General features: G+C 33.1%; 1 protein-coding gene across 1 annotated transcript in view; it reads left to right on the top strand.

The window, feature by feature from the left end:
* LOC115879386 (proton-coupled folate transporter) overlaps positions 1-13,876 on the top strand; it is a 109,297-nt gene continuing 95,421 nt past the window's right edge. The window contains exon 1 of the mRNA XM_030896180.1: positions 1-258. Within this exon, the coding sequence (XP_030752040.1) occupies positions 214-258 (45 nt within the window). The 5' untranslated portion in view covers positions 1-213. The remainder of the gene's footprint in view (positions 259-13,876) is intronic.

Raw genomic sequence — 13,876 nt, 5'->3', positions numbered from 1 at the left:
CGCTGGTCGCAATAGAGCGCGCTTTTTCGACTATTATGACAATATTTCGGCCAAAAATTACGGTTTTAAAATAAGCAAAAAGTTTTATAGTGAATACAGACATGGTTAAACGTACTTAGATGATAAATAACATGAAAACAGAGCTGTGGAAATCATTTCAAGTTCTTTCCATTTGTTGATCTTAATGTATATTGGATTATAATAGCAGAAAAAATGAGACAAACCCAGGCTAGAGCTGTTGCAGGAATAACTTGTCAAGTAAGTAAGAAATATACAGGGTTATTCCTGAAACTTCGGCAGCATATACTGCAGATAACAATAAGTGAAAAAGTTCGTATAAATGTATGTCCTAAAATGCTTAGTTTCGGAGATACAGGGTGCAGAAATGTCATTTTTATTTCGATTTTTTTCCAGACAATTTCTGAAGTAACGTTAATATTTAGCTGAAAATTGGTGTCTGGGAGTTTTTTGACATGAGAAATTTGATTTTGATGTCAATATGAATCCTATTTGTAGGGGGCGCTACCTACATGTCTTTTAACTGTTTTGAAGAGTAATAACTTTTCGTCCGTACCTGTATAAAACTATTGACTGGAAAAATATAAATTTTCGTGACTTTTTACGTAAAAAGTGTCTCTTGGTAAAAATCGCTACGAGCAACCATTCTCAAGATATTTAGAATGGAAATATATGTCATTACTGACAAAAAATAAACACGTTGAGTAGATAGTTCTCTGGAATAATAAATTTGGGAAATTTTTATTTTTTTAAATTAATCATAAATTTTGCTGTGAAAAAATGATGATAAAACAGTTTCTGTTAAACTTGCGACACAAAAACATTTCAAATATATGATTTCAGTCTAATAACTACACTCGCCAGCAAAATTAACGCATAATTTGATTTTTTTATTTTTTTGGAAAAACTAAAACGAATTCAAAAGTAAAATTACTATGTATTTGTTAGACAACTCGTTAGCAAAATAATAAATTTCAAAGAAATTTTATTAGCTAGCTAAACAAGAAGATACAGTGGTTCAAAGAATAATGTGCAAAACGCAGTACAAAAGCATTACAAAAAAATAATCAGAATGCACGGTTTAATAACGGGTGTTGCCTCCCCTGGCACGGATTACGGCGTAGCAACGTCTGGACATGCTGAAAACCTCATTCCTGATTTCATCTTGCTCGATAGCGTCCCATACTTCCTCTAGTCTTAGCGATAACTCATTTAAATTGTTGGGTAGATTTGGTGGAGCTCGTAGATGCCTATCCATCATGTCCCAGATAGGTTCGATGGGATTGAGGCCTGGACTATGCGCTGGAAATTCCATCGTCTCAATTTGGACCACCTCTTACTGTGCTCCAAGTAATTGAGACAACTCTGGCAATATGTGGCCTGGCATTATCGTGCATAAAGAGAAAATTGTCCTCTATAAAGGGAGCAAAAGGTACCACTTGAGGCTCCAAAATGTCCACAATGTACCTGTGAGCAGTGGCCTCTCTGAATGATCACCAGTTCTGTTCGAGCTTCCATATTAATGCCGCCCCATACCATAACCGACCCACCACCATAAGCATGTTTTAGTTGTATACAGCATTGCGCAAATCATTCGCCCGGCCTTCTGTATACTCGAATACGATGATCGTGCCATATAGGCAAAACCTAGACTCATCTGTGAACAATACGTTCGACCATTGATGGTTTTCCCAATTTACATGCCAGTGTCTCAGTCACTGTCGAATTCATAAACTACGACGTATAATTACTAGATATATTGGCAATCAAGCCAGTTATAGTATATCCCATTGATTAGTAAAGATTAATAATTTTGCTTTTTCCACAACGAAGATACAGGCACTGTTCGGTTTTTATATGATTCAAAATAAAAAATATATAAATTGTAAAATTATTAATTTTTTAATGGCCAGAATGCGTTCTTTCAAAATCATCGAACAACTAAATCATTTCCATAGATCCAGTGACGTACCGTGACTTTGAATTTTGAGACCAAAAACTGACAAATAATTTGTCAAAAAAATCATATTACAGCTATATGTTTTATTTTGCATAAAAATGTTAACTAATAAGTTAGAATAATTATATTTCTTTCCTAACTAAGTGGTTTTATCGCTAAATTTAACTAAAGCTAAGTACAACACAAATCTTAAATACGTGGAATATTATAACTACAAATACATCGTAAAAGACTATTTTGGTAGCATTCTGAACGAGGATTCAAGTTAAACTTTTTAGAAAATAATTTAAAGGAAAAATGAACCTGCTCAGATGCTTGTTCCGAGTAAAATCCTAGAGCTCTATGATTTGCTTTTATAAACTCTGGCACATGATGCAGAATTGCATGAATCTTTGGAGTTATCTTAATACCTAAGTTGAGTATTTCCAATCTAAATTGTTCGATGTCATGTTCAAAATGTTTGTTTAGTGCTTGACCAAAACAACTCGAAACTACTTGATTGAATGCAGAAAACACTGCAATATATTTATTTCCTAAAAAAAAGATGTTTAGGTTTTTGCTTGTCAAAACTTTGAATAGGATTCTTTACCGGGCGATATCGTCTTCAAAATATCCACTTTCTTTAAAAGTTGTCTGGCGTTATTTCCGTTACATTTTCCATAATGATCTAGTTTCAATCCCGCTTTTTTTATCCATTCTGTTGCAACATTGGTATTCTCCAATTCAAGACAATCAAATAGTTTTTGAACCACACCTAACAAAAGGTGAAGCTAAAGAGGGGGAATATACTTTAAGACAGGTGTTTCTTCGTCGCCAATGATGAAAGGTAAGTTTATACAGTTTTCTAAAAAATAATTGCCCCTTTTTATATGGTTCATTGAACAACAGTTTAAAAAATACAAAAATAAATATTTCAAATAAAAACGCTTAATAAAATCTTTGGCTTTTGTTATATTTCCTCCAGATTGTTGCCATAAATTTGTATTTTCTGTAATACTTTTTATAGTTCTGAATGATCCTTTAATTTCCATTTCCTTTACATTTACATCACACCATGGGCAAGTGTGAATGGATGAATTTGACTGAAGACCAAGGAGAATCATAATAAGCTTAAAGTCAGCGGCAAAAGTATAGGAACACATTCCACATATGAACTGCAGATCTAACGTCTCAAAGAGGATTTTAATGTTAGCATAAGATTCAGACAACTTTGGTCCTAAGCCAATTATGAATAGTTTATTAATTCCATCACTTTTATATTTCTTGAAATATTCGGGATCATTTTCAGGGAGCACATTCAGAAAAACTTTAAGTGATCCACCACCACTATCAATGCCAATTTTTAGATGAAAATCTTCAGGTAATTCTCTAATTTCCAAAATATATGATAGAAGACCAGATAAATCTGAGCAGTATACAAAAATTAATATTAACTGAATTAACATTTTTCCTTTAAATTATTTTCTAAAAAGTTTAACTTGAATTCTCGTTCAGAATGCTACCAAAATAGTCTTTTACGATGTATTTGTTGTTATAATAGTCCACGTATTTAAGATTTGTGTTGTACTTAGCTTTAGTTAAATTTAGCGATAAAACCACTTAGTTAGGGAAGAATTATAATTATTCTAACTGATTAGTTAACATTTTTATGCAAAATAAAACATATAGCTGTAATATGTTTTTTTTTGACAAATTATTGTTTCAGTTTTTGGTCTCAAAATTCAAAGTCACGGTACGTCACTGGATCTATGGAAATTATTTAGTTGTTCGATAATTATGAAAGAACGCATTATAGCCATTAAAAAATTACTAATTTTACAATTTATATATTTTTTATTTTGAATCATATAAAAACCCAACAGTGCAGAGGTAGTCAAAAGTGCCGTGAGTTGCCTCGAGAACAAAAAAGAACAAAAAACGTAGTGTATATTTTATTAAAACATATTTTTTTTATACTTATACTCCCTATGCTATTAAAAATACAATTTTATATATATAATTATCTCTTTTTTCCCCTGTCTCACAGAATGAGGCATTTAAGTATATAAATAAATACTGTTTAGAAATTACACATACAGCTCTTTTACATAATCCGTATGTGCATTATAGCTTCGATAATGAAAACATTCCTGTATAATGATAATTACAGACTATGTATCGAACTTTACAATGGACAGGTACAAAATTGATTGCAATTAAGCATTGTTCTTTCCTGATATACGGTTAGAATGTTGAGGATTGATTAATCTTGCATTTTGTAGAATACAGTGCGACCCGAGGAGATTTGGGGATTTTTGAGCCATCTTTAGACTAAAGTTAGAATTTTTCATGCTATAGACTAGAGGTCCCCAACTTTTTTGTCTCATAGACTACTGTCCTACTGTCCATGTTTTTGGTTTTGGATTGACTCCTTGCTTAGCTAATATAGTAATTCTGAAAATTTATCAACTTCAAATGTATTTTGATTGATGTCTACCTGTGGTGAGATGTAGAAGACAAAAATATATTAATTTTTATACTACTATTGCCGTTACTCGCTGACGAGTATTTGACAGGCATCAGAAGATGGCTACGCAAGGCGTTTTCTTTCATGAGCTTTTCTGTGACTGAAAAGCCCGATTCGTAATGTTATCTCTCTTCCGCACTCCGGACATTCAAAAATCTCATTACTTTGTTGCCTCTTTACTTTTTGGTTGTCATTGTTAACTGAGTTTACAATTCTTCTCCATTCCGTTCTATTGTGAGTTGCTTCTTTTTTTTAAGTTTTCGTGCAAAATATCCTTGTATCTTTTGAGTTGTCCACCAGGCCTTTTCTTACCGTCTACAAGCTCACCGTAAAGCAGAGATTTTGGTATACGGTTTTCTTGCATTCTGCATACGTGACCAGCCCATCTTAAGCGGGACTTTATAATCATGACTTCAATACTCTCGCAGTTAGCCTTCTCAAGGACCGATACGTTTGAGACATGATGGAACCATTTGATACTTAATAGTTGTCTAAGATGTCTCTGTTGCAACTTGTTTTGTTGTGGCAGTGACGTAGCGTAAGTTAGGGGCGCCCGGGGCGGAGATCTTCCAGGAGGGAGGATTGCCGCCCCTACAGAATCCGTCCGCCGCCTTTATAACAATTTTTTATCGTCCTGTAGATACATGGAGGATCGCCGCCCGGGGCGGCCCGCCCCCTCTACCCCCGCCTTGCTACGCCACTGGATTGTGGGGATTATTATTGCTTGGTACACTGCAAGTTTTGTTTTTGTGCATAAGGCATGATTGTAAAAAATCCTGTCTTTTAATTTCCAGAATGCTCTTGGGGCGCTGCTAATTCTGTGCTGAATTTCAGGGTCGATATTGGTCTTTTCTGAAATCAAGCTGACGAGGTAATTGAATTCCGTTAGATATTCCAATAGTTCTTCTCCGATTTTTATAGCATTGTTATGATTTTTCGGGAGAGTGCACATGATATTAGTTTTATCGATGTTCAGCTTAATGCCCAAAGCCTCGTATGTCCAGGTATATTTAGCTATGGTGACGAAACCAAGTACATATCGGCGATAGTATGTGCATAGCCCCAAGAAGCTTTGTAGTTCATGCTTGTCTTTGGGTATCGGTCATTCTTTCACTGTTTTAGTTTCCTGTGGATCTATTGCAACTCCGTGGAGGAGACCACATGGTCCTGGTATAGTGCTGCTATAAAGCTTTGGGTATTATTGATATAGACAGTTCAGTTGTTCCTAAAATAATAGTATTCTGAATGTAATTTTCCATAATATTTTTATGAGCACACTGTATATTTCACGATGCAGGTGTATCCAAAAAAAAATCGTTATCCAATAAGCTAATGCACATGCTATTATTAGATTCTATTAATCGGCGAGTCGTATAATGCAGGAATTAATTCGTTTAATTTTCGTTCTTTGTTTGAAACTGAAATGCCGCTATTAGAATCAACTGTGGCTGTGCAGCCTCGACCTCTTTAGAACAGCAAAAACCATTAAAATACAAAATGGTGGTAATTATTCGGAAAAAAAGTGCGTTGAAGCGCTGTAGAAGTAGAAGAAAAAAATAATTGATGATTTTGAATGACATTGAGTTAACTGCGTATATATTTAGTTAATTTGTTACCAAGATGGAACTGGAAAATTAAGAAAATCTTGAAAATCGGACTTTTCACTTTTAACATTACATCATTTTATATCACAGTAGCATCATCTATGCTATGTACAGGGTGTCCTAAATTCGAGTCTCATTATTGGGATCTAGGAAACTAGAGGAGATACGAGGCCGATTAAATGGAGGCAAAGTTTCGGAATTTGATATTTATTTAAAAAAAAATTGAGAGCCAGCGATTTTTTTCTGTATTTGCATCCAAATGTTTTCTGTAAGTGTCGTAACCATGCTAATATCAGAGATTAAGAAATTATACTGTGGGAAAATTTGCGGTGAACAGACGTGTTCCAGGGGTCGAAATAAACCACCCCTAGAAATATTTGCACTTATTTAAGACTCACCCTGTATAAACGTTAGTAAAAATGAAAGAAAAGCTTTTAGCGAACGATAAAGCATCAAACAATCGAGTTGCATTCTAGAGGTTGGTATTTTAAATCAATAACTTGTTCAATTGTAGGTCAATAGTATTCTTAACAATTTTTACATAACCATTAAAAAATTCTATTTGCGAAACGGAATCGTTTTGCAATAGACGTAAGATTATTCGTAATATTTTCGTTATTAACTTTTACTTAGACGATTCACCAATACTAAGAACTATGTGGTGTTGTCAAAATGAATTTTGAAAGTCGAAAACTAACATATCTGATTTTGAAAGAAATAGTTATTTTTAGTAAGATTCTTAAAAACTCTTAATTTTAAATTGAAGTGAAGAATCAAATACCATACGACCGAAAAAAAATGGCGTCAAAGACGGCTGGGGAATGACAATCGATGATAATTTTGGCGAGGTCAACATTGGTCATTAGTTAACTTGGAGTCCTCCAACCAACGGTTTAGGACACTCGAAAAAGTTCCTCAGAACTTACGACCGAGAAAAATCAAAGATTTTCCTTGATTTAAGTAAAAACAATCTTCGGATTGTAACGGGGTCTCTAACAGGACACTCTCTCCTCAACGAACACCTCAGTAGGCTGAAGTTGAGAAACAACGGCGAATGCAGATTCTGTGGGGAAAATGGGGAAACACCAGAACATCTTATCACTGAGTGCGCCGAGACAGTTCGAGACCGTTCGTGTCACGAACTTTGGTACGGCTGATGTCGAGGATGGAGAGTTGTCCTCTGTGGAGCCGTCTCAGATACTGGCTTTTGTTAAAGCCCTGAGACTGTATGATGAGTTATAACTCGTTATAACTCAAGGGGAACACACAATAGATCTGTAAGATCACGGTGATTAACTCCCTTCCTAAATAATCTACATTATACCTGGTGTCCCACTAAGAATAGCTCTCGGCTGTATCTCGGAAAGTATTAGTCGTAGAGCTTGCGGAAAAAAAAATATTTATAACTAATGAGACCATGAGAAATTGCTGGAAATTATTTTCGAGTTTCTAGGACGGCCGCTAGAGGGTGTAACTGCTATCGAAAATAACAAAATGGAATTTTTAAGAAATTTTGCCTTGATACGATGTACTATAAATAATAACTTCATAATCTTTAGTAAATTTTGGATCTTTGTTGTTAGAACTATTTTCCCCTATCTGCTAAAATAAAGTGGTGGGGGGAGGTTAGATCTGTTTTTATTTAAATATTAATAACTCCGGTCTGGATGATCGGAATCCAACAAGCGGGGGCTCGTTTAAAAGAGCGTTTCTTACTCTATATTGTACCATATAAACAATAATAACAAGCTTTTGAACGTATACACTAGGGGGCGTTGTCTTACAATTTAACAAACATTGCGCGTTTTTTCAAAAAAATTAAATGCGATGGTATATGGAATTTTAGCTGATAGTAAAGAGTAATAAAAGCTTAACAAGTTAGCGAAAACCGCATCTTGATATCTTTTTTCAAACCAAAGTTATTAGCAAAATTATAATAAATACGAAAATATAGCCGTTAATTACCTTATTTAAGCTATGTCTGTAAGCTACCGATCTACCGATTTAAAGAAAAATCTAACGATATGTTCAACTGCGTCTTTAGTTTTTACAATAGAAGCACTTTTAAAAAGCTGACTTATTTGACTAAAAATTAAGCGACTACCGCGTTGGAATCTGTATAATCTGACTTTATTATTGTTTCATTAAATTTTATTTAGTAATAACATACATACAGTTCATCGTTCTGTCTAGTTGCAGAGTTACAGAGATATTCCTAAAAATCCTTATTACTCCTTATTAGGCGCGATATTGGCGACATGCCCGAAGAAGTTGATATCTTTTGAAAAGATATAAGTTTCATTCATCTACTAAAGTTGAACCCATATTTTCCCCAAAAAAATGTAAAGAAAAAACAAAATTTAAGTTAAGAAACAACCTAAATTCGGACAAATATTTTAGTGATTTCCCTGTCAAAAAAATATATTAATATGAAAAAAGAGTTGAGAGTTGCTACAGCTTTCCCATTGAAATGAAATTAATTTTAGATATCACTGATCAAAATTTATACAAATGTAAAAAGTGACTGCTACACTAATTTGTGACTGCTATCTCTACTTGTTATAGTTTTATATGTTTTTATTAATATATTAATATTATTATTTAATTCAATATATTTTTTTTAATATCAAATAATATACCTAGCTATTTCTAATTCTTGTTATATTTATTATATTTGTATTTTATTTGGGGGTGATCTATTATTACGACACATAGGAATGCTAATTTTGGACTTAAATATTATATTTTATTTTGTTTCTGTAATTTTGATTTTTGTTGAAGATCTAGCGAGAATTTTGTTCTCGTATGGAATTATAATCTAACAAACCCGGCAACCCTGTTCGGCTACTACTTATAAAGTTTTTTTCGGCCTAATTCCTTTGTCACCGCCGCCGCCGACCGACGGTGTCGGGGCAACTGCTAGGAAGATCGTACAGTATTGCCATTTCATAAAATTGCACTTGCTATTTGAGAAATGATTTCAAAGTTTTGCATGTTACTTTTTGTTTTAGAAAGAAGTTATGTGCCTAGAGAAAACATTCTTAAAATTGTTTCGTACTTTATTTAATATTTCATTAAGCAGGCAAGATAATGGGATTAGAAGATTTGGGATAAGCCAACATAATTTCGATTTAATAGAATGGCAACACTGTCCGTCCTGTTTCTATTTTTCCGATTCTATTCTATTAGTAGGCGGTAGCCCCCACACAAGCGTCTTAAAGACCCGCCCGGCGTCCCCTCTTGCAGAGGCTCTCTCGTCGTATCACTTCTATGATCACTTCCCCTATAACGATGGTAGGGAAAAGACACTATATCCGTCTCTGTTGCACTGCAGTGTATTTTGCAGCCGTACCATCTTTTTTTATCGCATTGAAAACCTCCTATTGCTAATGTTCCTTTGCCAGCAGTGTATAGAGTAAGAAACGCTCTTTTAAACAAGCCCTCGCTTGTTGGATTCCGACCATCCAGTCCGAAGTTAAAATATTTTAAATAAAAACAGATCTAACCTCCCCCCACCACTTTATTTTGGGAGGTAGGAGAAAATGGTTCTAACAAAAAATATTCAAAATTTACTGAAGATTATGAAGCTATTACTTATAGGACACCTTATCTATAGGCCAAATTGTGTAAAAATTCAATTTTCTTATTTTTTGTTGAAGTTGCGCCCCCTAGCGGTTGTTCTACAAACTTGAAAATAATTTCCAGTAATTTCTCATAAGCCTCTTTAGTTATAAATATTTTTTTCCCCAGACCCTACGGCAAATACTTTCCGAGATACAGCCGAAAGCTATTCTTAGTGGGACACCCTGTACATTCTGCTTGGTTCGTACTCATTTTTATTTTTTAGTGGCGACTGGCAGTTGGCCTTAAAATAGTGCGGTGTAAAATTCGAGAAAAAATATTTTTTTTTCGAAGTAGATTTGTGTGTCTGGAAACTTTCTATCCTTTTTTAATGTTTCTATAACTAGTGTTAATTTTTGACAAGTTTTATGTCAATTTTTATCAAATGACGCCTAGAGATTGATCTCGTTAACATTTTCATTGATTGTCATTTCCCAGCTGTCTTTGACGCTGTATTTTCTCGATCATACGGTACTTAGAGCAGTAATAATTTTTAATAGTTATAGCATTAATGTAAGTAAGTTTGAGTGGATTGAAGGTTATACTCTAGGTACAAAATCCAGTTAAATCCAGCTTTTGTCGGAGTCAGTTGCCCTCATCGAGAGTGTAAACATATATTCAATTAAATTATATAAAAATATGTTTAAACTACCTCTAAACATGATATGTTTAATATGCATATTAAATGGATATTATCTCCTATGACCTTGCTCTATGAAGATACATAATTATATAAACAAGACACCAGTATTTCTGCTATCCAGCACATACATTATGTAGAGAAAAGTTCAATAATAGAGAACGATAATAATACACTCACCGATACGAAAAATGAGCACTTTAAAATTTAGATGTATTTTAAAGTTTAATATATTTTGTTCTAGTAGGCCGATTTTGATAATTTTTTAAGCAATTTGTAGCTAAATTAGTTGTTTTTTTAGTATCACTTTCTAAATTAAAATTGAAAGTTTTAATAATAATAATAGCTCCCGTATATAGCATTTAACGCCTTGGGAGTAGCAAGGTACAGCTTGCTATACTAGAGCCGTTCGGTATACAAGGAAGGTAATGTGGCTAGCACTACGCTTCAACCGCCTATTATTACCTCAGGATTGTGAATCCCAAGTACTCATTTTAAGGCTGAGTCGACCTAGGTACCCAAACTATTTTTATTTTAATAAAAATAGTCGGCTGATGAAATGTCGGGTGTGGGAATCGAACCCACACCTTGAGATTGGTAGACGAGAGCCTGTACCTCTACGCCACCGGGCACCTGTAAATTGAAAGTTTTCATCTGTCAATTATACGAGGTGAAACAAAATGTTGATATTTTGGTGAAAATTTGAAACACCCTGTGGAATATGTAACAAAGCAAGGGATTTAAAAATAACTTTGTCATCTAGGTGCCTATTTTCTCGATAGTTTGCTTATTGATTCATCTCAATAGCTTTGTTTTAATTGGAGTAATTCGTTTTTAAATAAGACAGTACCGATTTATAGCAATTTTAGCATTGCTTTTGTGTTCTCATCACACTTATACAGGGTTGTTCACACTATTCACACTTATACAGGGTTCTTCAGATTTTTACAAATTGTAAGTTTTGGATTCGTTGAAGCCGTTGAAGGATTATTAGAGCTACAATTTAAAAATAATTTTACAAGATACAGAGTGTCCCAAATAAGTAAAAAATATTATAGTTGTATTTTTTTAAATGGAACACCCTGTATATTATTCTATTTTTAGATTCTACGATATGAAATAAAGGTAAATTTGATTAAGGTTTATCACACTTAAACCTTACCGTTTTTGAAATATTTTCAATTTTGTAAAATTGCAGTTAAAAATTTAGGGCTTCGTTTCTCCGAGGCTATCAATGTTTTTAATACTAAATATTTACTGAAGTTTATTTATTGATCAGATATTATGTTGCAATAATAAAAAAATATACTACCATATACAGAGTGTCCAAAAATTTATATTAAATAATTGACGTTGGCGTTTCAATCTGGACGTGCATCTTATAATGCGTTGAAGAATGATAACATTCCAGGAATATTATCCTTTTTCCGCTCAACAACAAAATTATTATATGAAAGGAGCCGGCGTTTTTATCGTTTTTGCGTTCAGCTTGAAGATAATACGAATGTTAATAATATGGCTATCTCAGTTTAATTCGCTATATTTTTGGAATTTTATCCTTTTTCCACTCACCGATTCAATTATTTAATTGTCTATCAAATTGTATTATACCATTTTTTACCTATCACTTCAAATTTTCGTAGAAAATGCATTTTCTTATAATTTAGACTTTATTTATTACTATACCCATGGAATATTGGAAACAATAATAATAACATGGTTTTTCAAAGACAGTGACGATCGATGACATTCTCCATATAATTCTACATACTAAATGACCGCTATCTCTCTTTCCAAGCCATCTCGGACGCCTTTTTATTCGATCGTATAGTATAATGATTAAAATTAAGAGAAAAAAAAACATTAACATCAAAATCGACCTAGAAATGGCTGTAAACTATCAGAAAATAAAAAAAATATGTACCAATTTTTAAATTTTCTTAATTGAAATGTTGAAGATTATTTATTGTACTATTTTTTTCAACGCATTTTTTACCACCCCCTATAACAGTTACATTTAGGCACTTGTAGGAGATGAGATGCAAATCGGGTTATATGATTCATATGATTTGCATCTCATCCCCTTTATTGAATCTTCCTATATATCACACTTTTACTGAATCACCCTCTATATTCGTATTATTTTATTTAGATAAAAAAAACGTATTTATTATGTCATTAACTAAAATCTGTATGTATATCTAATAAAGTATATAAGGAAGCAAATTCATTTATAAATCTTGCCTGGCATGCCTACAACTGACTGATCTTTTCAAGATCCTTGAGTATAATTAATAAGGAAGACAGCCATTAAAAGAAGCGGTTAAAATAGAGAAAAAAAGCAATTATACACTTAGTAGAAAACAACACACGTTTAGCAACAAACATTATAGTACTAGGTGCGATATAGATCTAATAATTCACAAGGAACTACTTCTCTACTACTTTTTTTCTGATAATCTTGTTAGAATTTTGCAACTATGTTTTCTGATTTTTTTCTAATGGCAAATTCTCCTGTCGAACGAAACAAAAAATTAAAAGTACAAGGTCTATTAGTGCATAAACCTGTGTTTTGCCTTGAATTATTTATGTACAATCTGAAATTACAAAACGATTTTAAAAATAGTAATAAAAGAGTAAGGAATGGTTATTTTTAATCGTGTTGGTAGTTTTTTTTCTGTTATAGGTAATTATGGTATATAAACATTAAAGTATCTTGACCAACCTTACTGTTACAAAACAAAGATACCCAAGATATACAATCTTTTTTTTTGTTTATACGGTATTAGACTGTAGTAAAATCAAACTATCAATAAAGAAACGGTTTGTTTACATTTTGCTGTATATGTTGGATCAAAACAAGTCAATATGGTTACTCTGTTGTTTATACATGGTATTTACTATCAAAATAAAAGATATATAGTTTATATAAATATTAACTTATATCCAAGAAAAAAATATAAGACAATCTATCGGCTGAACAAAAGAATATGAAGTTCCAACAGCCACAAGCCTTTATAGATTTTGAGAAGGCTTTCCACTTGATATGATATCATAAGGCAATAATAGAAGCCCTAGTGAAACAAGGTATTGCCAGGCCTTATATAGAAACTCTTACCAATATATAAAAAGAAGCCAAAGCAAAAGTAACAATCCCAGAGTTCCCAACTGGCAAAGGAGTACGACAAGGAGACAAGCGATATCCCCAAAACAGTTTACAGCAACACTAGAAGAAATCTTCCGTTAACTGGACTGGACCAACAAAGGATTAGAAGTAGATGGGAAATATCGTAACCATCTAAGATTCGCTGATGACATAGTCCTAATTGCCAATAGTCCTGAAGAACTACAAGCACAAATTAACGAACTAAATACAGCCAGCAATAAAGTAGGTCTCAAAATGAATTTAGCAAAAACTAAAGTAATGTACAATAAACTAGTAAACAGAAAAGACATTCAAATAAATTAAACAAAAGTGGAAATAGATGAAGAATATTTGAGACAATAATAATATACAGCTCGGGATA

The sequence above is a fragment of the Sitophilus oryzae genome, unplaced genomic scaffold (genome assembly GCF_002938485.1).
Source record: "Sitophilus oryzae breed Bouriz unplaced genomic scaffold, Soryzae_2.0 scaffold_1067_pilon_pilon, whole genome shotgun sequence".
Taxonomy (NCBI): domain Eukaryota; kingdom Metazoa; phylum Arthropoda; class Insecta; order Coleoptera; family Curculionidae; genus Sitophilus; species Sitophilus oryzae.
This window is presented reverse-complemented; position numbering and strand designations above follow the sequence as displayed.